At 43.7% G+C, this 23,842-nt stretch overlaps 1 protein-coding gene across 1 annotated transcript in view; it reads left to right on the forward strand.

Moving 5' to 3' along the window:
- LOC109882248 (FERM domain-containing protein 5-like) overlaps positions 1-22,012 on the forward strand; it is a 131,753-nt gene extending 109,741 nt beyond the window's left edge. The window contains exons 2-14 of the mRNA XM_020474342.2: positions 2,046-2,150; positions 5,280-5,322; positions 5,485-5,563; positions 8,314-8,411; positions 9,748-9,871; positions 10,726-10,813; positions 11,586-11,674; positions 11,998-12,061; positions 12,753-12,844; positions 14,462-14,536; positions 14,644-14,712; positions 15,317-15,423; positions 20,567-22,012. Of these exons, the coding sequence (XP_020329931.1) occupies positions 2,046-2,150; positions 5,280-5,322; positions 5,485-5,563; positions 8,314-8,411; positions 9,748-9,871; positions 10,726-10,813; positions 11,586-11,674; positions 11,998-12,061; positions 12,753-12,844; positions 14,462-14,536; positions 14,644-14,712; positions 15,317-15,423; positions 20,567-21,159 (1,626 nt within the window). The 3' untranslated portion in view covers positions 21,160-22,012. The remainder of the gene's footprint in view (positions 1-2,045; positions 2,151-5,279; positions 5,323-5,484; positions 5,564-8,313; positions 8,412-9,747; positions 9,872-10,725; positions 10,814-11,585; positions 11,675-11,997; positions 12,062-12,752; positions 12,845-14,461; positions 14,537-14,643; positions 14,713-15,316; positions 15,424-20,566) is intronic.
- Positions 22,013-23,842: the final 1,830 nt, after the last annotated feature.

Genomic DNA, 23,842 nt, shown 5'->3' on the forward strand with positions numbered 1-23,842 from the left:
ATTTTCCTTTCCTCATGATGCCATCTATTTTGTGAAGTGCACCAGTCCCTCCTGCAGCAAAGCACCCCACAACATGATGCTGCCGGGGCTGAGGTAGATACTGACTACATCATCAGACTGGCTGGGGCTGAGGTAGATACTGACTACATCATCAGACTGGCTGGGGCTGAGGTAGATACTGACTACATCATCAGACTGGCTGGGGCTGAGGTAGATACTGACTACATCATCAGACTGGCTGGGGCTGAGGTAGATACTGATTACATCAACAGACAGGCTGGGGCTGAGGTGGATACTGATTACATCAACAGACAGGCTGGGCTGAGGTGGATACTGATTACATCAACAGACAGGCTGGGGACGAGGTGGATACTGATTACATCAACAGACAGGCTGGGCTGAGGTGGATACTGATTACATCAACAGACAGGCTGGGGCTGAGGTGGATACTGATTACATCAACAGACAGGCTGGGGCTGAGGTGGATACTGATTACATCAACAGACAGGCTGGGCTGAGGTGGATACTGATTACATCAACAGACAGGCTGGGGCTGAGGTGGATACTGATTACATCAACAGACAGGCTGGGCTGAGGTGGATACTGATTACATCAACAGACAGGCTGGGCTGAGGTGGATACTGATTACATCAACAGACAGGCTGGGCTGAGGTGGATACTGATTACATCAACAGACAGGCTGGGCTGAGGTGGATACTGATTACATCAAAAGACAGGCTGGGGCTGAGGTGGATACTGATTACATCAACAGACAGGCTGTGCTGAGCCCAGTCACCCAGTGACCACCTATGCCTGAGCAGGCAGTAAGCAGCAGAGCATATTCCATTTCTCGCTCTTTGAAAAGTCTACAGAAGCGGGACCATTCCATTTGTCATGCGCTGCACTACAGGTTCCATTCCATTTGTCATGCGCTGCACTACAGGTTCCATTCCATTTGTCATGCGCTGCACTACAGGTTCCATTCCATTTGTCATGCGCTGCACTACAGGTTCCATTCCATTTGTCATGTGCTGCACTACAGGTTCCATTCCATTTGTCATGTGCTGCACAACAGGTTCCATTCCATTTGTCATGTGCTGCACTACAGGGACCATTCCATTTGTCATGTGCTGCACTACAGGTTCCATTCCATTTGTCATGTGCTGCACTACAGGTTCCATTCCATTTGTCATGCGCTGCACTACAGGTTCCATTCCATTTGTCATGCGCTGCACTACAGGTTCCATTCCATTTGTCATGCGCTGCACTACAGGTACCATTCCATTTGTCATGCGCTGCACTACAGGTTCCATTCCATTTGTCATGCGCTGCACTACAGGTTCCATTCCATTTGTCATGCGCTGCACTACAGGTACCATTCCATTTGTCATGCGCTGCACTACAGGTTCCATTCCATTTGTCATGCGCTGCACTACAGGTTCCATTCCATTTCTTATTCACTGCACTGCACAGCAGGGCGTATTCCATTTCCCACTCACAGCTCTACACTGAAGGGCCAATTGAATTTCTCACTCTCTACATTTCCTTCTCATCACTGCACCAGGTGTACATTGCTCCACTTCCACTCCATTTTCCACCTTGTCTACCTCTCCGTACTGCTTCTCTCCATCATGTCTTTTCCTCTGCAGTAGAGGTTTCAGCGAGACATCACAGATGGCTGTTTCTGCATATTAATATTTGATTCTCCTCAGATATGTCCCCAGGGTTGGTGAAATATTAACCATGTTCTGGTGTTATTGAAATCTTGTTTCTTTTGAGCCCAAAATCTTTATACATGGTGTCTGTTCATGTCTTCACCCCTCTCCTCCTTAGCTCTTTGTCAGTCACTGTCTGTGGCGTTGCCTGGCTACCAACCACTGTCACCCCTACATTACTAACTAGTGTTGTTTTTCACGGTTGTACAGCGAGATGCATTACCTGGTATCTCCTCTACCTGGTTGTCACCTCTGTCACCCCTACATTGGTGACAGTAGTTGTCTCTCCTCAGTTATTCATGTAGTGTTTTCTTATGTCTTGTGTTACAGCGCGATGCAAAGGGACAGTACCTGTTTGATCTCATCTGTCACCACCTTAACCTGCTGGAGAAGGACTACTTTGGCATCAGATATGTGGACCCAGACAAACAGAGGGTGGGTGGTGTCAACCGACAGGGAGGAGGGGTAACTCCCTTTCTCTCTGTTTATGTCTGTCTATCTCTCTCTCTCTTTCTGACTGTTTCTCTCTTAACTACCTCTCCCTTGCTGCCACTTTCACACTCTCTCTCCCTTCCTCCCTCTCCACTCTCTTTTTCTCTTTCTTTCTTTCATTCATTCTTTCTCTCACTCTCTTTCCCATGACATCACACACATATCACTGAGCAGGCTATTTCTACAGTTTCTCCCTCTCTTCTCTCTCCTTCTTTCATGTGTGCCTGCAGCAGAGCCCAACCCTGTACTCTACTGCGTCACAGCCTGAGGTTATTACTGTGTGTTAACGCTCTTGTCTGCACAGCCTGATACACACACGCACACCCACACGTGACACCCACGCGCGCTCACACACACAGATCCTATTCCCATAGGAACAATGGTTCCGTGCCGATCAGAATCAGTTCCTGTTCTGTCTCAACACTTTCAGAGATACTTGTGTTGTTGTTGTTGTGAGGAAAAAACATTTGATGGGAGGGAGGGGGATTTACAGAGTGATGGAGAAAGTGGTAGCACATCTTTCTGCCCATAAACTAACCAGAAGAAGACAGCCATCTGCTGTCAAACAGACAGATTGGACAGGAACTCTGATTGGAGCTGTTGGGTGTTTCTTACTGTGAGTATTGAACTGGACCTTACTGGAAAATGGTCAGGTATGCTTTATGTGTAATAAAGCATCATTCTACCTTGACAGACTAATTAGTTACATAATTATATCAGTTTAAAAATGATCTATTCTTAACACGAGTGTCACAATCACATTGTTGAGGAGCTGATGCAATAATGTGAAATATATATATATATTTCACAAATTGGATTTAACCTTTATTTAACTAGACAAGTCAGTTAAGAACAAATTCTTATTTACAATGACGGCCTACCCCAGCCAAACCAGGACGGGTTAATTGTGCGCCGCCCTATGGGACCCAACCACAGCCGGATGTGATACAGGCTAGTTCATATGCCTTGTAACCGTGATATATAGGCCTAAGGCCGAGACAATAAGAAGACACAGTGGCAGAATAAATTCAACCACACCTGTGTTTCATCACAAAACCCGAGAGCCTCTGTCTTGTGAAGTCCACAAAGCATATTGTATGTAACAAACAGTTACATGACCTACAGCATGGTCAAGCAAGGTCATGTTTACGACATTTTCGGATTACTAAACAATTATTGATTGAGAACCGGGGACAGTTACCGCAAGTCACAAAAGAAAACAGGAACTGCCTCCACTAATCCAGCAACATTTCAATGTCAACATTTCACCATCATCAAATCACCTATGCTTAGTTTAATACAGTGACAACTAAAAGATACCAAACACAAATGAGTCCAATCAATGTACTCTAAATATGATGTGGCTGTTCTGATTTCTCTCTCTCTCTCTGTGTGTGTGTGTGTGTGTGTGTGTGTGTGTGTGTGTGTGTGTGTGTGTGTGTGTGTGTGTGTGTGTGTGTGTGTGTGTGTGTGTGTGTGTATCCATGCAAGTAGAAAAAACATGTTGACTCACCCTACTTGTAGAGAAATGCCAATTCCATCCTCCTCTCTTTCATGTTGATGAAATGGTCATACAGTACAATGTTTTATTTTTTGTTGTCCTAGGCTACCTTGCTAAAATGCTTTCTCACTAGCCTAACTTCCTATCATGGGCAATGTTAGCTAGTTAACATTAGCCTTCTACATCTAGCTACATATTGAACTTCCATTCTCTCAGATTAGGGCACCACATATGAATTTATGGTTGGATCAGAATCACCATCATTGTCCAGTACAGAGAATTAAGTAAAACCACAACTCCAAATCCCTGTCTCCATCCATGGATAATTTAGGAAAGGGCCCATTTTAGCTAGCTAGCCACCGGAGGACAACAACATGAGCTGCAACAATTCAAGTTATTTCTGTCTATGACGTATTGCTCTCGTGATGTGATTGGAGTGAAGCCAAATCCAAACTGGCTTCCCTTAACACATGTTTTTGGTGCACCAGGATCATTTACAGTTGAGCTCACTCAGTTTATTTCAACACTGTTTGGCTATTATTTTATACATTTTTATGAATGGAGGCCAAATGCTTGCTGGCTTCCCTTGCATTCAACGCTACAGGCGGCAACAATGTCATGCTTTTTTTGACCAGACAGCATCAAATATATGGCCTACACATACAGAGACAGAGGGGCGCTGTTTCGCTCACTCAGATGCATTCTCCGGTGAGATACATTCAGCCTTGCAAATTGAAGGAAAATTATGAAACACAGAGAAACGAATAGTCCATTTAAAATATATATATTTATCAATATTTTGGGGAAGCCTGGCTTCTCTTGGCATCCATGAATACACGCCACTAGTGCCTTTCTCAGTCAGAGTCAGAGTACTTAACCCAGTCTGTATTCACTGTCAGTCTCTTCTATACACCTTACAGATTGGCAGGTAGTTAGAGCAGTGTTTCAGGGTTTGATATAAGGACTGTAGTGAGGGTATATGAGGCTTTGACAGACACAACTCTGTCACAGTCTATCAGGGAAGCACTCAACCAAGCCCTCTTCTCCAGAGCAGAACCTCGAGGCCAGGGGAGAGACAGGTGAAGTCTGGGAGATATGATTAACATCAACAAACTAGGCCAGTATCACCGGTGTAGTGTCTTCCCCACTCATTTAATGTATTCCATTTTTCATTCAACCTTTATTCATACAGATTAATTGAGATAACATCTGTTCAACTCACCAGAGATATTTTTTCTCTCCTCCAAATGGTTATGAGCTGACAGACACTTTCCTTTCTTTCATCTCTATAAGAGTCACTGGGTAAGAGAGGGGGGATGTGAAGGAGAGAGAGAGAGAGTGAAGGAGGAGGATGTGTAGCGAGAGAGAAAATATAAACATCAGTGAGGTAGAGAGAACACAGCATTAGGATGCTCAGTGGAGTTCTGTTCTAGAATGCCCTCCAGCTCAGAGCAATCAGACCACGTAGTCTGTCACTAATGTCTAGAGTAGAGGCAGAGGGATTGCAGTCAGGTATTTATAGCACCTAGAAAACACCGTTTTTGACTGATTTGTTTTTGTTTGTCTTTCAGCACTGGTTGGGGTTTACAAAATGTATTGCCAAACAAATGAAATGTAAGTACATGAATGCATGACCATGTATGGATATTGAAGTATGCATGATGACATGCAGTTGTGAATTTGATTGGGTGATTGAGTCGTTGGCAGTTACTACTAGTTAGGTCACAGTAACTACTAGAAAAAGCCTCTGTTCTAACATGTGACCTCTCCCCCCAGCCCAGCCTCCATTCACCATGTGTTTACGTGTCAAGTTTTACCCTCCTGACCCGGCTGCCCTGAAAGAGGAAATCACAAGGTAAGAGACTAGAGACAGTCTGACAGGCAGAATGGAGTGGGCTTATAATAGAGGAGACTAGGGTGCCAGCCATGCACTGCTGTCAACCCAACTCAGAGGGAGGGAGGGAGGGAGGGAGGGAGGGAGGGAGAGGGAGGGAGGGAGGGAGGGAGGGAGGGAGGGAGGGAGGGAGGGAGGGAGGGAGGGAGGGAGGGAGGGAGGGAGGGAGGGAGAGGGAGGGAGGGAGGGAGGGAGGGAGGGAGGGAGGGAGGGAGGGAGGGAGGGAGGGAGGGAGGGAGGGAGGGAGGGAGGGAGGGAGGGAGGGAGGGAGGGAGGGAGGGAGGGAGGGATAGGTGGTAGGAAAAGATAGTGTGGATTTTAGTCCAAATGGTCCAAATTACATTGGATTCTTCCAACTGTGGGCAATCAATCTCTTTCATCTGAATGAAATTTCTCATGTTAATGCTGAATATTACACACATCTAGAATATCAATGGTAGACCACAGGCATGAATGAGTGAGCACAAGCTGATTGTAGGGGTATCAAAACCCTACAGTGAATACGTTTGTAGGAGGATTTAGATGAGATAACTCTTTCTTTAAGTTGCAATGTCAGGTCACCCTGCCTGCACAATGCGGTACTCTATCTGACAGTCAAACTACGGTGTAGAGGAGGAGGAAGGAGGGAGGAGGAGGTTAGTCTGTGTCCAAATGGCATCCTATTCCCTATATAGTGCACTAAGACCAGAGCCTGGTCAAAAGTAGTGCACTATATAGGGAATAGGGTGCCATTTGGGACGTAACCCTAGTCTCGTCATCATGCAATCTAGCCCCTTTCCCTTTCCACTGCTTCCCATTGTCTCATAACCCCAGTCAGAGCTAGGAAGGGAGAGAACCACTTCCCAATCCTCCACCATCTGGTGACGCTGCCAGCAGCACCTTCTGTAAAGACTAGACACACACACACTCACTCACACTAACACACACACAAACACACACTTATGACATTTTGCTGTATGATTAATAATGGTATTTATTGCGTTACTGCTCAAATCAAATCAAATCTGCTATTAAAGAAGATAAACCACTGGTGTGTGAAATGAATGCTGGGTAAGATATTCTGAAATGTGCGTTTTCTTGGGCTGCAGTCTGAGGCAACTTGATCTCACATGAAACGTTCCCATGAATTGCAAGAGCCTGAATAACAATCACATTCTCAACCAGAAGTCTGAAGGAGGACTCTCCATGGACCACAGCTAAACTGATCTGTAAACCCAAAACCACATCTCTTGTGTGCTGGCCAAGTAACAGTCTGTCACAGAAGACTACAGTTAGACCAGTAGATCACAAGGAGTTAATTATAACTCAAATCATAACTAAATCACAGATGAAATGTGAAATCATAGAGGACAGAGCCAGGGTGAAAGACAATCATCACATATCCACTCAGATCCACTCAGATCATGGTAAGTGAAGTTGTGTTTGAAGAGGAGGATGGTACTGCAGTGTAGGAGGTAAGGATGTGGTTAACAGAGCACGTTCTGAATGAGACTAGACAGGGTTATGTATTAATGATGGGGAGATGGGAACTAAAAGCCTGGGTGAATCCAAAATGGCGCCCTATTCTCTATAAAGTACACTACTTTTGGTCAGAGCCCTGGTCAAAAGTAGTGCACTAGTTAGGGGATATGGTGCCATTTGGGACACATACTGATTTCCCATATATTTATTAGCTAGAGGGTATAGTATGTTGCACCAGGCGAAGTCAGCAGCACTCTGCAGGGAGGAGAAGATGTGAAGGCAGAGTATAGAGTTGTGACTTATCTGACTTTACGTGTTCAGGTCTCAGGCAAGGTTAGGCTACTCATCACGCAAACAAGCTTGGGTCACAGAATTAAACCTCTATTGCATTACTTATTCCTTTCATCTCCTAGTGGGGCAAAGGGCCTATGTTGCATAGAGACACTATATTGCTTATGCTGCTAACCTGGTAAACCTGCTGAATGCTGATATTCCTGCACCAAAACATCCCTGACATTGGCTCTTTTCCTCTCATGTCTTAACACACCTGGACACATGGAGTTGCCTGTCGACAGTTTTATCTATTGTGCCGTTTACTTTCCAGCAGGATTCTAACCTATTTGACATTGAATTGGAGAGGAAGCCTTCTCCACGTGAAGTTGTTTTGTCATCCTGTGTAGAACGACCCAGTAGCAACCAGGGGACTGTTTGTTTGACTCAAACTAGTAGAAGTGGAAAAGTTATTTCATCATCCTGGTTTCTAGAAGCAGTGAAAGTGAGATAATTCTTCACTATCTCCTCAAACTGAGAGATAAAAGGATCCAATTAAGAGAAGGGCCAGATAAGGTGAAGTCCCCTCTGTGTTGGGCGGTGGAAGTGGCTGTGCTTTAGCTGGGTATGGAATGGTCTCCTGGGCCCTGTAGGCTAGAGGCAGGAAGGAGCAGAGACGGACTCAGAGAGACATGCCATTACTCGCCTCAGGCCTTCCTTTACCAAACACGGTCTATCTCAAACACTCTCCTCTACAAACCCTTTCAAAACAACCAACAAACGAACAGAGTTAAGTGAAGAACATCGTCTGGGAATTTAAGATCAGGGCTCTTTTGGGCCGTCTGTATGAGCCACTCATCCCTTTAAATGGAGCTACAAATGCAATGAAAGGAATTAGAAACAAATCGTTTAGGTTCAGTACATCTCTTTGCTTGTTTGGAGTGGACCAAAAACACACTGTTTCTGATGTTCCTTTGCAGATATCTAGTCTTCCTACAGATCAAGAGAGATCTGTACCATGGTCGTCTCCTGTGTAAGACGTCGGATGCTGCCATGTTGGCTGCCTACATACTACAAGGTAAATGGACCACAGCAAACCCATGTATTTCTTGCCTATTTTTTTATTGAACATTTATTTAACTAGGCAAGTCAGTTAAGAACAAATTCTTATTTACATTGACGGCCTACCAAAAGGCAAAAGGCCTCTTGTGGGGACGGGGGCCTGGGATATTTTTTAAATGTTTAAATACAATATAAATATAGGACAAAACACACATCACAACACTACATGAAGAGAAACCTAAGACAACAGCATAGCAAGGCAGCAACTCATATGACAACACAGCATGGTAGCAACACAACATAACAACATGGTAACAACACAACATGGTAGCAGCACAAAACATGGTACAAACATTATTGGGCACGGTCAACGGCACAAAGGTCAAGAAGGTAGAGACAACAATACATCACACAAAGCAGCCACAACTGTCAGTAAGAGTGTCCATGATTGAGTCTTTGAATAAAGAAATTGCGAACTGAAAAGAGGAGCGACCCAGGGATGTGCTGTGCTTTGGGGACCTTTAACAGAATGTGACTGGCAGAACGGGTGTTGTATGTGGAGGATGAGGGCTGCAGTAGATATCTCAGATAGGGGGGAGTGAGGCCTAAGAGGGTTTTATAAAGGTGTTTGTTATAAGACTTAATGGAGAAATACCACTGTCACCTACTGTTTTCATTGTGATGTGAGTGTGTGAGTTGAGGTAGTGTGGTGGAGGTATAGGTCTAAAGCTCAGACTGTAGCCTCCAGCACTGTGGCAGCATCCTCATTGGCATTCAGGCAGCTGATTTAAGGCTTAGCTCTGCCGCTCCCCCGCCACATAGAGACAAGGCCGCCATTGTCTGATTGTCTGGGCCTGGCTCTTACAGAATCTCAGGGCTGCATGAAAGAACAGCAGTAGAACAGCCAGGTTAACCTATAGCAGAGATATAGAAGAGAAGGTCTGACGGCATGTACCATGACTACATTAGATGTGGTTTATAACAGCCAGGTTAACCTATAGCAGAGATATAGAAGAGAAGCTCTGACGGCATGTACCATGACTACAATAGATGTGGTTTATAACAGCCAGGTTAACCTATAGCAGAGATATAGAAGAGAAGCTCTGACGGCATGTACCATGACTACAATAGATGTGGTTTATAACAGCCAGGTTAACCTATAGCAGAGATATAGAAGAGAAGCTCTGACGGCATGTACCATGACTACAATAGATGTGGTTTATAACAGCCAGGTCACTATGCTTTATGTCATATGGGTTACATAGGTCTTCCCAGTAATGTATTTGTGTGTGTTGCAGACATCACAGGTAAAGTTGTTTCTGTTGTCTCCTGTGTTCTCCATCCTCCCCCAGCTGAGGTTGGTGACTATGATCCTGGAAAGCATCCTGAGGGCTACAGCTCTAAGTTCCAGTTCTTCCCTAAACACTCAGAGAAGCTGGAGAGACGCATCTCTGACATCCACAAGACAGAACTAATGTAAGGTGACACCTGTCAAACACCTCATTGTGATTTTATTTGACACATAGTTCACTCAGTCTCTGTCTGTAGTCTCCATGTACACCTGATTTTGAACATAGACATCATCCATCACACTAGCCTCCTCTCCCTCTCTTCCCCTCTCTTTCCTTCCTTTCTCTCTCTCTCTCTCTCTCTCTCTCTACCAGATGATTATGATATTTGACATAGCGCTTGTAATTGAATATAGTGTCATCATCAGCATGATGATTGATACAAGATCATCCTATCTCTCCTAGATAGAATGTTACAGCCATGATGAAAATAGATATATTTATGAGATACATTATGCATGACCCTAGCTTAGCTGTAGATATGCAATTTCATATCCACATCATATGCTGAATATACAATATTTTCCTAGCTGCTATTTGTCCAACTCTTCCTGCTTATGGATAGTGGGTGAAGGGACCGCAGTGACCTTCAGAGTGTGTGCGTGTGTGCGTGCGTGTGTACGGGTGAGTGTGTGGGTGTGTGTTTTTCTCAGTACTGTACTGCTGTGTCATTAGTTTGTGGCAACCTGGGACAACTCTGCCAGTCAGCTGAACATCACATCACCCTCAAGAGGCTCTCTCTCTCTCTCTCCCCTCCCCCTTCACAGTATATGCAGTATCCATATATACAGACTCTACTACTGTAGACCACCTATGGGATCTTACCTCTGCTGCCCTCTAGTGTTGGTCTCTCTCATCTTTCACTCACTGAAATGAATGAAAGGAAATTCCCTTTACAAATCATTAGCTCACCGCTGGAACCTTTTCCATCCATCACCACACAGCCCACAGTAATCTGTCTGTTGTGTCCTCATCTCCCAGAGGACAGACTCCAGAAGAGTCCGAGCTGAACTTCCTGCAGAAGGCCCAGGAGCTGGAGACGTATGGTGTGGACCCTCACCCCTGCAAGGTACCAACACCTTGATAAGAGAAGGGTCCATTATAGCTCTGCACTGGCAGAGTCCTTTTAGCTCTCTATTGATTCCAGTACAGCCTGAACCTCGTTTAATACAATATGTTTTTTTGCTATTCTGTTTGTGAGGCCAGTTGTACATTACATACAGATGTCGGATCTTAATTTGACAGCTTTCGTCGCAGGAGGAAAATAATCCTGCAGCAGGAAGATTTGAATAATGAAGAAATATTTAAAATCTCCGCCAGGGGACAGCTGGAAGCGGTGTTTGTATACAACACAGTACCTTACCTACAGGGTACCTTATGTAGGCTACGTGCCGGCTACAGCGTGTCTTGTGTGGATTATAATAAATGGACGCAGCCTGCAATTGAACTAAATTTTGACAGTTCATTCATAAGCTGAGGATATAGTTGACCCTTGTACTGTATGTCGTAGCCTAGTGGAGACCAATATCTATCTTGTGTTGTTAAGCTATATAAGATGGTGGTTGTTGATGTGTATGGTTGCATTTCAAATACATTTTGGTACATTTGAATGTTGCAGTAATAGGACCTAGACCTAGCTTTTGAGCGAGTGAGAAAATAATTTTGATAGCATGTCCTGATCCCATTGACTCAACTGCTATTTTTCAGGGACTCACAAGACTCATTTGAATTTCCTGATGTAGCAGGAAAATTCTCTGCGACAAAAGAGTGATCAAGTTAAGATCCGACATCTGTACAACAGCATACACCGTGTATTCAATACTTGTGTTTGTCTGTGTCAGGATGTGTCAGGGAACCCTGCCTTCCTGGCCTTCACTCCGTTTGGCTTCACTGTCCTGCAGGGGAACAGGAGAGTCCATTTCCTCAATTGGTGAGTAATAATATGGTTAGCATAGTCATAACTTTTGTCAAGCCTTCATTGTTTTACAGACAGAAATAGTTGCATAAAATGTAAGAGATGTAAGTGTGTAGTTGTTGCATAAAACGTGCGACATTTGGCTTGCCTGTCGTTAGCAAATGTTCTATTTTACCTGGCAGTCCAGAATCCCACAGTCTCAGACCTAAACCTATTTGTCCCTCCTCCTGACAAGAAAACAGAGCTGTTCTAAACTGCCAGTTGGTCACAAAGAATATTTCAACGCTTCTCACTGTTCTGTTCGGTTTTGACTGGTCTTGTCTTGTCTTGGTGGGTAGGGACGAGGTGACAAAGCTGAAGTTTGAGGCAAAGACATTCCATATATATGCAAATCAGAAAGAGGTAGGTTCCATGACATGCATTATTAAAATGGTTTCCTTTCTGCTCTGAAATTACACAGTGAAATTCATGTAGATAAACCTGTTTTATGCATTGGAAATGGCCTTTGGGGAGAAGGTGTAATTTAGCCGTAATAGAGAAGTTAATGACTTAACTGGAAATAAGATGTGGGTCCATTGTTGATAGATAAATGTGTACTTGTTGTGGTCTCGTTCATAGAAATAGAATGAATAGAAGTGGTGTCTCCATTCAAGTCAATGATTGCTTAATTGGTGGACTGGCAGCCATTTTGTGTGTACCCATGCCAGAAAGTAAAAGCAGGAAGTGTACCCTTCAATCTGTGCTGGGATTTGAGTCAACACAACTGGCATTACAAAAAATGTATTCCATTGCATGAGCCACATCAGTTAGCATAATTTGAATGAACATTCTGCATTATCATGGCAATCCAGCCTCAGTTTATAGAACATTCCAAAATACCATGTAAATTATTGCATCCCAATACCAGGCAGCCATTGCAAGTGTACCCATGAGTTTACCAGTCTAATGCCAGGGTAAGAGCTTTCAAACCCGTTCTATTCATTCTATTTCTATGGTTTTGGTAGCCAAGTCAGAAGATGTGAAATACAAGATGTGCATACTCTGTCATACTCAGATGTGCATACGCATACCTACATGTGTATACTCACTGCAGGACAAGAAGATCATCTTGACATATTTTGCACCTACACCTGAGGCCTGTAAACACCTGTGGAAGTGTGGAGTTGAGAATCAGGCTTTCTACAAGTGAGTTACACTGACTATCAGTAATTTAATCAATCAATATATGATGCAATGTACACTACCGGTCAAAAGTGTTAGAAAACCTACTCATTCAAGAGTTTTTCTTTATTTTTCCTATTTTCTACATTGTAAAATAATAATGAAGACACCAAAACTATGAAATAACACATCATGTAGTAATCAAAAAAGTTTTCAACAAATCAAAATATATTTTATATTTGAGATTCTTCAAAATGGCAGCTTTGCACACTCTTGGCATTCTCTCAACCAGCTTCAGCTTCATAGTCACCTGGAATGCATTTCAATTAACAGGTGTGCCTTCTTAAAAGTGAATTTGTAGAATATCTTTCCTTCTTAATGTGTTTGAGCCAATCAGTTGTGTTGTGACAAGGTAGGGGGGTATACAGATGATAACCCTATCTGGTAAAAGACTAAATCCATATTCTGACAAGAACAGCTCAAATAAGCAAAGAGAAACAACAGCCCGTCATTACTTTAAGACATGAATGTCAGTCAATACGGAACATTTCAAGAACGTTGAAAGTTTCTTCAAGTGGAGTTGCAAAAACCATCAAGCGTTATGATGAAACTGGCTCTCATGAGGACCGACACAGGAATGGAAGACACAGAGTTACCTCTGCTGCAGAGGATAAGTTCATTAGAGTTACCAGCCTCAGAAATTGCAGCCCAAATAAATGCTTCACAGAGTTCAGTAACAGACACATCTCAACATCAACTGTTCAGAGGAGACTGTGTGAATCAGGCCTTCATTTTCAAATTGCTGCAAAGAAACCAATAATAAGAAAAGACTTGCTTGGGCCAAGAAACACGAGCAATGGACATCAGACCGGTAGAAATGTGTCCTTTGGAGTCCAAATTGGATATTTTTGGTTCCAACTGCCGTGTCTTTGTGAGACGTGATGTGGGTGAATGGATGATCTCCGCATGTGTATTTGCCACCGTAAAGCATGGAGAAGGAGGTGTTATGGTGTGGGGGTGCTTTGCTGGTGACACTGTCTGTGATTTGTTTAGAATTCAAGGCACACTTAACCAGCATGGCTACCACAGCATTGTGCATCGATACGCCATCCCATCTGGTTTGTGCTTAGTGGAACTATCATTTGTTTTTCAACAGGACAATGACCCAACACACCTCCAGGCTCTTTAAGGGCTATTTTACCAAGGAGAATGATGAAGTGCTGCAACAGATGACCTGGCCTTCACAATCCCCCAACCTCAAACAAATTGAGATAGTTTGGGATGAGTCGGACTGCAGAGTGAAGGAAAAGCAGCCAACAAGTGCTCAGCATATGTGGGAACTACTTCAAGACTGTTGGAAAAGCATTCCAGGTGAAGCTGGTTCAGAGAATGCCAAGAGTGTGCAAAGCTGCCATCAAGGCAAAGGGTGGCTACTTTGAAGAATCTCAAATCTAAGATTTTTTAAAGACTTTTTTGGTTACTACAGTTTTGATGTCATCACTATAATGTAGAATTTTTTTTTTTTTAAATAAAGTAAACCCTTGAATGAGTAGGTGTCCTAAAACTTTTGACCGGTAGTGTATGTGCTATTATTACAATGTTATTACATTGCTAAATCTCTTTGTCTCTGTTCAATCACAGGTTGGACAAGTCCAGCCAGGTCAGAACGGTGTCCAGCAGTAATCTGTTCTTCAAAGGAAGTAGATTCAGATACAGGTAAATACATGTACTGGCTATAAGTAACGTTTTGAGGATCCTTCAGTTCAGTTTTTGGTGATAATGCACGGTTGAGTGTTATGTTTTGCCTCTGTGTTGGCGCTCAGTGGCAGGGTTGCTAAGGAAGTGATGGAGCAAAGTGCCAAAATAAAACGAGAACCTCCAGAGATTCACAGGTGAGCCTTGGTGCTTTTGATGTCTGAGTTACACCATGGCAGTTAGTTTGATGTCTGAGTTACACCATGGCTGTGTTTAGACAGGTAGCCCAATTCTGATATTTTTTCCACTCATTGGATTTTAACCAATCACATCAGATCTTTTTCAGATCTGATCGGAATGGTCAAAAGACCAATTATTGAAAACAATATCAGAATTGGGCTACCCATGGCACTTAGTTTGAGCATGTTGCTTACAACTCTAGATGGTGTAATTCCCACATGGCCCACATACTGAATATACACTATATGTTGCTGGACTGTGAGTCCCTTTGGATAAAACTGTCAGCTGAATTACCTCCACTATATATCATCCTATCTAGAACCTAAAAGGGTTCTTCAGCTGTCCCCATAGGAGAACTCTTTGAATAACTATTTGTTTCCAGATAGACCCCTTTTCAGTTTCATGTAGAACCCTTTCCACAGAGGGTTCTACCTTTAACCAAAAATGGTTCTACCTGGAATCAATAAGGGTTCTCCTATGGGGACAGCAGAAGAACCCTTTTGTAACCCTTTTTTCTAAGAGCGTATGCCTGTAACCCCAACATGTAACACGTTTCCACAGGGCTGGTCTGGTACCCAGTAGGAGCTGTCCTTCCATCACCCACGGCCCAAGGCTGACCAGTGTCCCCCGACAAAGACGGAGAGCTGTACACATCTCCATCATGGAGGGTAAAACACACACTGGCCCCTCTCCACACACATCAGTTACAATCATTTACAGTAGACATAGATAGGGCTGGATTAAGTCTACTCATGTGTGTAACAACACGTTATAGCACACAGATGGCTGGTTTGCCAGACCCAGATAAAGCTTACTCCTGGACTGAAAAGTATGCTCAATGAATAATCTCTATTGAAAGTACATTTTAGTCCATTAGTAAACTGGTCCCAGATTGCATCTGCACCGCTAGCAGAGCTACTTTAAACCCTACATTTACTTTAGATGTGCCTTACAAAGCAGCTGCCATAAGATTTAAACGTGTCTGAGGTCTATGCGCTATGGTACTTCACTGCTTTAGTGTCTGAATGGATTATATTATAGCCTTACAGTGCCTCTATTCTGGGGGCTTTTAACACACACACACACACACACACACACACACACACACACACACACACACACACACACACACACACACACACACACACACACACACACACACACACACACACACACACACACACTGACGCACACAGCTTGAGCAGTAACCTGAGTAGTACCTTTGCTATGAGAGCGGAGCAACAGTTGTGTGTGTCATTCAGGCTTATCCATAATCCACACACACACACACACACACCCACACACACACACACACACACACACACACACACACACACACACACACACACACACACACACACACACACACACACACACACACACACACACACCAAAGGCTGCACCAATTATCTATTCTTCTTTGTCATTCTTGCAATTCTCTCAAGAGTTGCTGTGACTAAGGTATTATTGTGGCAGGAGAAAGTCACCTTGCTGGTTTGTAAAGAACATTCACAGTCCCTTTTACAGTATAAACAGGAACGTGAAGTAGCAACTTACCTACATGATGTCGGTTGCATTGTATTGTACAATGACAGGTCCTGATATTGAACCCCTCCAACCCTGTCCAAACCTTTCCTGTTCTTCATTGGAATCTACAGTGGTAATAATACCCAGCCTAAACATAGCCCTCCTGTCAGGGCCTCTCCATGTATGTCACTATGTAGTATATGATTAGAAGTGTAACAGTTTTAGGGGGTGGGGGTGGTGGTGGTGGTGGGGGGGGGGTAGGATAACCACACTGCAATTGGGCCACATTCCTGCTCTCAGGATGCTGCCAGTAAATCTCCCAGCCTGCCTCACTGACAGAGACAGTGGTGTAGTGTAGCCAGCCATCGCCAGTCACAAGGACAAAGGGAAAGGGGACAACAGCAGACAGGGGACAAGGGACAAAAGTAGAGCGGACAGACACAGGCACTGTAAGGTCCTGATATTGAACCCCTCCAACCCTGTCCAAACCTTTCCTGTTCTTCATTGGAATCTACAGTGGTAATAATACCCAGCCTAAAAATAGCCCTCCTGTCAGGGCCTCTCCATGTATGTCACTATGTAGTATATGATTAGAAGTGTAACAGTTTTAGGGGGTGGGGGTGGTGGTGGTGGTGGGGGGGGGGTAGGATAACCACACTGCAATTGGGCCACATTCCTGCTCTCAGGATGCTGCCAGTAAATCTCCCAGCCTGCCTCACTGACAGAGACAGTGGTGTAGTGTAGCCAGCCATCGCCAGTCACAAGGACAAAGGGAAAGGGGACAACAGCAGACAGGGGACAAGGGACAAAAGTAGAGCGGACAGACACAGGGGAAGAGTAGGGTGGTAGGACGGTGGTAGGGCAGTTGTAGGACAGTGGTAGGACGTTAGTAGGGCAGTAGTAGGACAGTGGTAACTTGGACGCCGGTAGAGTGTACTTATTCACTCCTTCAACAGCCACCATGGTGAAATGCCTGATCCGGATCGAGACCAAGGTGAATGTGCATCTGTGCATGATCAACCACTGCTACCGTGATATGAAGGTCCGCGTCCTCCAGCTGGGGCCCAGACTCATGGGCAAGGTTCTGGGGGCCATACCAATCTTCCCTGCCCTCCCTGGGGCACCCTCAGCCTCCGGGTTTGGGTCCGCAGAGGCCTCCAGGGCTTCGTCCAGGCTGAGCGTAACACCTCCTGGTTATGGCTCCAACAGGCCAGGTAGCTCCTCCGAAGGTAAAGGACCTCATCATCATGGCACAGGATCCAGAATCCCTTACTAAACCATCCAGGGTTACACTTACACATCGTAAAGAGCAAGTACATCATCATGGCACAGATTCCTCCATCTAGTGTTACAGATCTTAGTAACATTGCTATGAAACAGCTTTGGAAGCCATGACCCTGGAGTCTGGGGTAACACAAGAAGCCTTCGAGGAACCTCTTCCTTCTCAGATTCCCTGTTTCCATTAGGGATGGAACGATGGCATGCGGCTAGACGGAAGTATTTGTTTTGGGTCTGGTGTTGTGCGAAATGTTGTCTGGAGTAAATGTTATGGCCGACGGCTTTGATTCTGAGTTGATTTGGTTTAAGGTCATGTTAGTAGTGTTGTAGAGTGACATCAGTGGCTGCATTGCATGTCTGTAGTGTAGCAGTGTAGTGGAGCATTTGGAAAGGATTGGTTGGGGTATACCTGCTATTCATGGGTTGCATGTTTCATCACAATATTTTTTTGAATGTTTTTTTTTGGACTAATGCCTAACTAAGCAATTTACTCAATGCATTGTCAATGAGTGATGATGAAGATTTCATCAAAAGTGGCTTGGAAGTACAATGCCATTCAAAATTAGGCAAATAATTAGTAGGAAAACATTTTTTCATCATTTTGATGTTGCCAGATGGACTTTAGATGTACAGTCGTGGCCAAAGGTTTTGAGAAAGACACAAATATTAATTTTCACAAAGTCTGCTGCCTCAGTGTCTTTAGATATTTTTGTCAGATGTTACTATGGAATACTGAAGAATAATTACAAGCATCCCATAAGTGTCAAAGGCTTTTACTGACAATTACATGAAGTTGATGCAAAGAGTTAATATTTGCAGTGTTGACCCTTCTTATTCAAGACATCTGCAATCCGCCCTGGCATGCTGTCAATTAACTTCTGGGCCACACTGATGGCAGCCCATTCTTGCATAATCAATGCTTGGAGTTTGTCAGAATTTGTGGGTTTTTGTTTGTCCACCCACCTCTTGAGGATTGACCACAAGTTCTCAATGGGATTAAGGTCTGGGGAGTTTCCTGGCCATGGACCCAAAATATCGATGTTTTGTTCCCCGAGCCACTTAGTTATCACTTCTGCCTTATGGCAAGGTGCTCCATCATGCTGGAAAAGGCGTTGTTCGTCACCAAACTGTTCCTGGATGGTTGGGAGAAGTTGCTCTCTGAGGATGTGTTGGTACCATTCTTTATTCATGGCTGTGTTCGAGGCAGAATTGTGAATGAGCCCACTCCCTTGGCTGAGAAGCAACCCCACACATGAATGGTCTCAGGATGCTTTACTGTTGGCACTGATGGACTGATGGTAGCGCTCACCTTGTCTTCTCCAGACAAGCTTTTTTCTGGATGCCCCAAACAATCGGAAAGGGGATTCATCAGAGAAAATGACTTTACCCCAGTCCCCAGTCCAATCCCTGTACCTTTTGCAGAATATCAGTCTGTCCCTGATGTTTTTCCTGGAGAGAAGTGGCTTCTTTGATGCCCTTCTTGACACCAGGCCATCCTCCAAAAGTATTCGCCTCACTGTGCGTGCAGATGCACTCACACCTGCCTGCTGCCATTCCTGAGCAAGCTCTGTACTGGTGGTGCCCCGATCCCGCAGCTGAATCAACTTTAGGAGACGGTCCTGGTGCTTCCTGGACTTTCTTGGGCGCCCTGAAGCCTTCTTCACAAATTTTGAACCGCTCTCCTTGAAGTTCTTGATGATCCGATAAATGGTTGATTTAGATGCAATCTTACTGGCAGCATTATCCGTGCCTGTGAAGCCCTTTTTGTGCAAAGCAATGATGACGGCACGTGTTTCCTTGCAGGTAACCATAGTTGACAGAGGAAGAACAATGATTCCAAGCACCACCCTCCTTTTGAAGCTTCCAGTCTGTTATTCAAACTCAATCAGCATGACAGAGTCATCTCCATGCTTGTCCTTGTCAACACTCACACCTGTGTTAACGAGAGAATCACTGACATGATGTCAGCTGGTCCTTTTGTGGCCGGGCTGAAATGCAGTGGAAATGTTTTTGGGGCGATTCAGTTAATTTGAATGGCAAAGAGGGACTTTGCAATTCATTGCAATTCATCTGATCACACTTCATAACATTCTGGAGTATATGCAAATTGCCATCATACAAACTGAGGCAGCAGACTTTGTGAAAATTGATATTTGTGTCATTATCAAAACTTTTGGCCATGACTGTAGTATAGCTTTAGCTAGCTAGCTAAGATTGAGTGGACACCGGATTTTAGCTAGCTACCGTTAGCATTACTAGCTATGTTTGATGAACTTAGCTAGCTAATGACAACATTGCCACGTCTAAAGTAAATTTGACAACACAATAATGCTGGAAAAGTTTAGCAATATCTGCGTATTTCTAAGCAGTATAGTGTAATTTAGACTAAACAATCGTTAGCCTCTGTCCAGAATGACTGGGTATAACAGGATTTTAGGGCACCACTGTGGCGCTACTGATGGAGGCCGAATTGAGAACGTTCATAACAATGGCATGACGCGACCAAGTGATGGAGGTGAAACCTATGAATATCTAGGTCAGAGGGGCCTACTGGATTAGAACACCTTTGTTCCTCTGTTTTTGACTTGATCAATGGAACATATTCTATTTAGCAGGACAAGGTAGTATCTACAACCTACAGCGAATGTGTGTGAGAGTGAAACCTATGATCCTCCATGAGGACTCTGATTCTCCCCCTGGATCGTTTTAAAGGCTGGCTGAGCTCTCTATTTTCACATTAACACTCTGGGTTACAAAGGAGATCCTGCCTCTCATCCCAAAGGTCTCCTGACTCAGGGATTGACATGAATAACTAGATCTGAACACTTAACTGAGAGACACAATATCTCTCTGCCCCAATGTGTAGTTTTGTTCCATGGTACACTGATATGTGTTATGTGGATTCACTATTTGTGTAATAGGAGTTGTTGCTCATTGTCTTTATGATGCGATACATTTTCACAGCTCTGAGTTTTATGTTTCTTCTACTATCTCTATCTCTCTCAGGCCTGGAGTCCCTACGAGACTCCGCCCACTCCACGCCCGTGCGTTCCGTCTCCCATGGCGACTCCTTCATGCCGCGACACCGTCACCACACAACAGATGCCGGCGAGGGCGGGTCATCCCAGCGGGTCATCTCTGACGAGGCCTACTGCCCCTCAGACAGTGTGCTGCCCACCCCCATGGCCGAACACAGCCTGGAGCTAGCCGTGGCGCGCCACCCTAATGGAGCCCCCTGCAGCATCGAAGAGGAGGAGTCGGAGGCCGGGACTCCTGAGGGACAGGTGGCTGAGTTTGGCCCCGACGGCAGAGTGCTTCGGCTGGGTCGGACCAGGAAGTCTCTCCCTAACAAGGAGGTGCAGGAGCTACATAAGTTCACCCTGAGTGTGTTGCGTATGTTCCTGGTGACCATGGGACTGCTGTTTGCCCTGCTCTCCCTCCTCATCATGCTGACTGAGTCTGACCTGGACATCGCCTTCCTCCGGGACATACGCAAGACGCCTGAGTTCCAGCAGTTCCACTTTGAGTATTTCTGCCCTCTCAGACGGTGGGTTGCCTGCAAGTTCCGCTGGATGGGAGGCTTCCTTATAGACAAGTGAGAAAGACTGAGCGATGGAGGGAGAGAAAGAGGAGTGAATGAAAAAGAGGCCTCTGAGAGGACGTACGCGAAGGATGGAGGGAGGATAGGAGGAAGTCAAGGAAGGCTGTAGACAGGAAGGGAGGGCTGCTCCATCTGAATGGGAATTAACCTTCAAGCTTCTCCCACAAGTCACTTCCTGTTACAAGCCAAGGACCGCCCCCTTCGCTGACCCTCTTCCCTTTTCTAACCATCAGACTGAACGGAGGACATTTTCTGAGCTCATGTTTTACTTTGGAAATTCAGGTCATTTCAAGGTACTTTATTTTTTACTAAGAGACAAGGCAACAGAGTTATAAAATGACATAAAATGAGACATCTGAGGTCTGTTATAGGCCTGGGAGGAAACACATATTATTCAACCAACAGAACAACAACAGTTGCCTTTATTTTCTATTACTTCATATGAACATCAATTGTAAGAGAGAAAACAACTGTATAATAATAAGATGGATATAAATATATTAGATGGACATTGATATAAAAACAGAGGTGTGAAGTGTTGAGTTGTGTACTGTTTGAGCTGAGAAAGGATGAGAGAGAGAGATGAAAAACCATGCCTTTTACTCATTTGGGGTCAACATCTAAAACATCCATGATAATCATTCTAATGCTGCTGAAACTTTCATTTGGGCTGCTATTGGAGGAGCAACATTTCTACTGGCAGGAGTACTGAAGTCTGGAGTCTGACAAAGAAACAAAGACATATGATATTCAATAGAAGATGTAAAAAGGTACGTTTTTGAATGTACAGTACCATTCAAAGGTTTGGACACACCTACTCATTCCAGTGTTTTTCTTTATTTTTACTATTTTCTACATTGTAGAATAATAGTGAAGACATCACAACTATGAAATAACACATATGGAATCATGTAGTAACTAAAACAGTGTTAAACAAATACAAATATATTTTACATTCTTCAAAGTAGCCACCCTTTGCAGAATGTTTAAAAAGCAGCCATGAAGTGCTCAGCATATGTGGGAACTCCTGTTGGAATAACATTCCAGGTGAAGCTTTTTGAGAGAATGCCAAGAGTGTGCAAAGCTGTCATCAATGCAAAGGGTGGCTACTTTGAAGAATCTAATCTAAAATATATTTTGATTTGTAAAACACTTTTTTGGTTACTACATGTGTTATTTCGTAGTTTTGATGTCTTCACTATTATTCTACAATGTAGACAATAGTAAAAATGAAGAAAAACCCTTGAATGAGTACATATGCCCACATTTCTGACTGGTACTGTACATATACACTGAGTATACCAAACATTAGGAACATTCTCAATTTACCGGGACATGAACTCAACAAGGTGTTGAAAGCGTTCCACAAGGATGCTGGCCCATGTTGACTCCAATGCTTCCCACAGTCAAGTTAGCTGGATGTCCTTTGGGTGGGGGACCCTTCTTGATACACACGGGGAACTGTTGAGCATGAAAACCCCAGCAGCGTTACAGTTCATGACACAAACTGGTGTGCCTGGCACCTACTACCATACCCCATTCAAAGGCACTTAAATCTTTTGTCTTGCCCATTCACCCTCTGAATGGCACACATACACAATCCATGTCTCAATTGTCTCGAGGCTTAAAAATAATTATATAACCTGTCTCCTCCCCTTCATCTACACTGATTGAAGTAGATTTAACTAGTGACATCAATAAGGGAGGCTTTCACCTGGTGAGTCTATGTCATGGAAAGAGTAGGTGTTCTTAATGTTTTGTACACTCAGTGTACTATACTGTCTTGTAAGAATGTTGAAAAATATCTGTGTAATGACTGTGGGTGTCCTAAACTTGGTTTATAGTTTGTTTGTTAGTTAACCATCATTACAAGTTGGCAAGTCATACAGTACATCAAAACTATAAACCAAATGAATGGAATTGTTGTGTTTTCTGATTTCAAATGTCATCAGATAGAATACTGTTACCAATTGTTTTAATCAATGTATAAAAACTAGCAATCAAGAGTTAAAAAAAATAACTTTCAATCAAACTAGATGCAATGGTGTTCTTTGTTATTATCATGTGACCTGGAAAGTACAGTAGGGGGTAGAACACAGTGGTCAACCTCTTGAAAACACTGACTAGATGTGCAATACTATAATGATAAAAACTATGAGTATTTTACGGTTGGATATGGTACATTTTAGTTTATTAAATGTGCACTTTGAAATAAATAATTCTGGTTATTTTCCAAAGGTATAAGAAAATGAAAATGCCTGCTGTGAACATGCCTAGGTGAAAAATACATTTCAACTTGTAGTTGTGCTAATGCATTGGGTTATTTTAAAATGTTGAATATATTCAAGTCCTGCTGAATTATTTTGTACAAAGTAGAGTCTCCTTATATTTAGAGTTTTCCTTGTATAACATATTTTAACTGAACTAATGTTATTTTTTATCATTGACAATGATACTGTTTTTGCGCAGTGATTCAGATGAGGACTAGAATTCAAAGAAAAGTAGGTAGAGATTCAGGGACGGATTCCCGGACCCATATTAAGCCTACACCTGAGCTATGGCATCCTTAATGGTGCATCTCTCTAGGAATCGGTTTAATCTGGGCCAGGGAACGTTTTTGTCAGGTTTACCTCCAAATCCACCTAAGGGAGCATTATACCCTCTCATTTTCACACTGTCTT

This window comes from Oncorhynchus kisutch, linkage group LG3 (assembly GCF_002021735.2).
Source record: "Oncorhynchus kisutch isolate 150728-3 linkage group LG3, Okis_V2, whole genome shotgun sequence".
Lineage (NCBI taxonomy): Eukaryota > Metazoa > Chordata > Actinopteri > Salmoniformes > Salmonidae > Oncorhynchus > Oncorhynchus kisutch.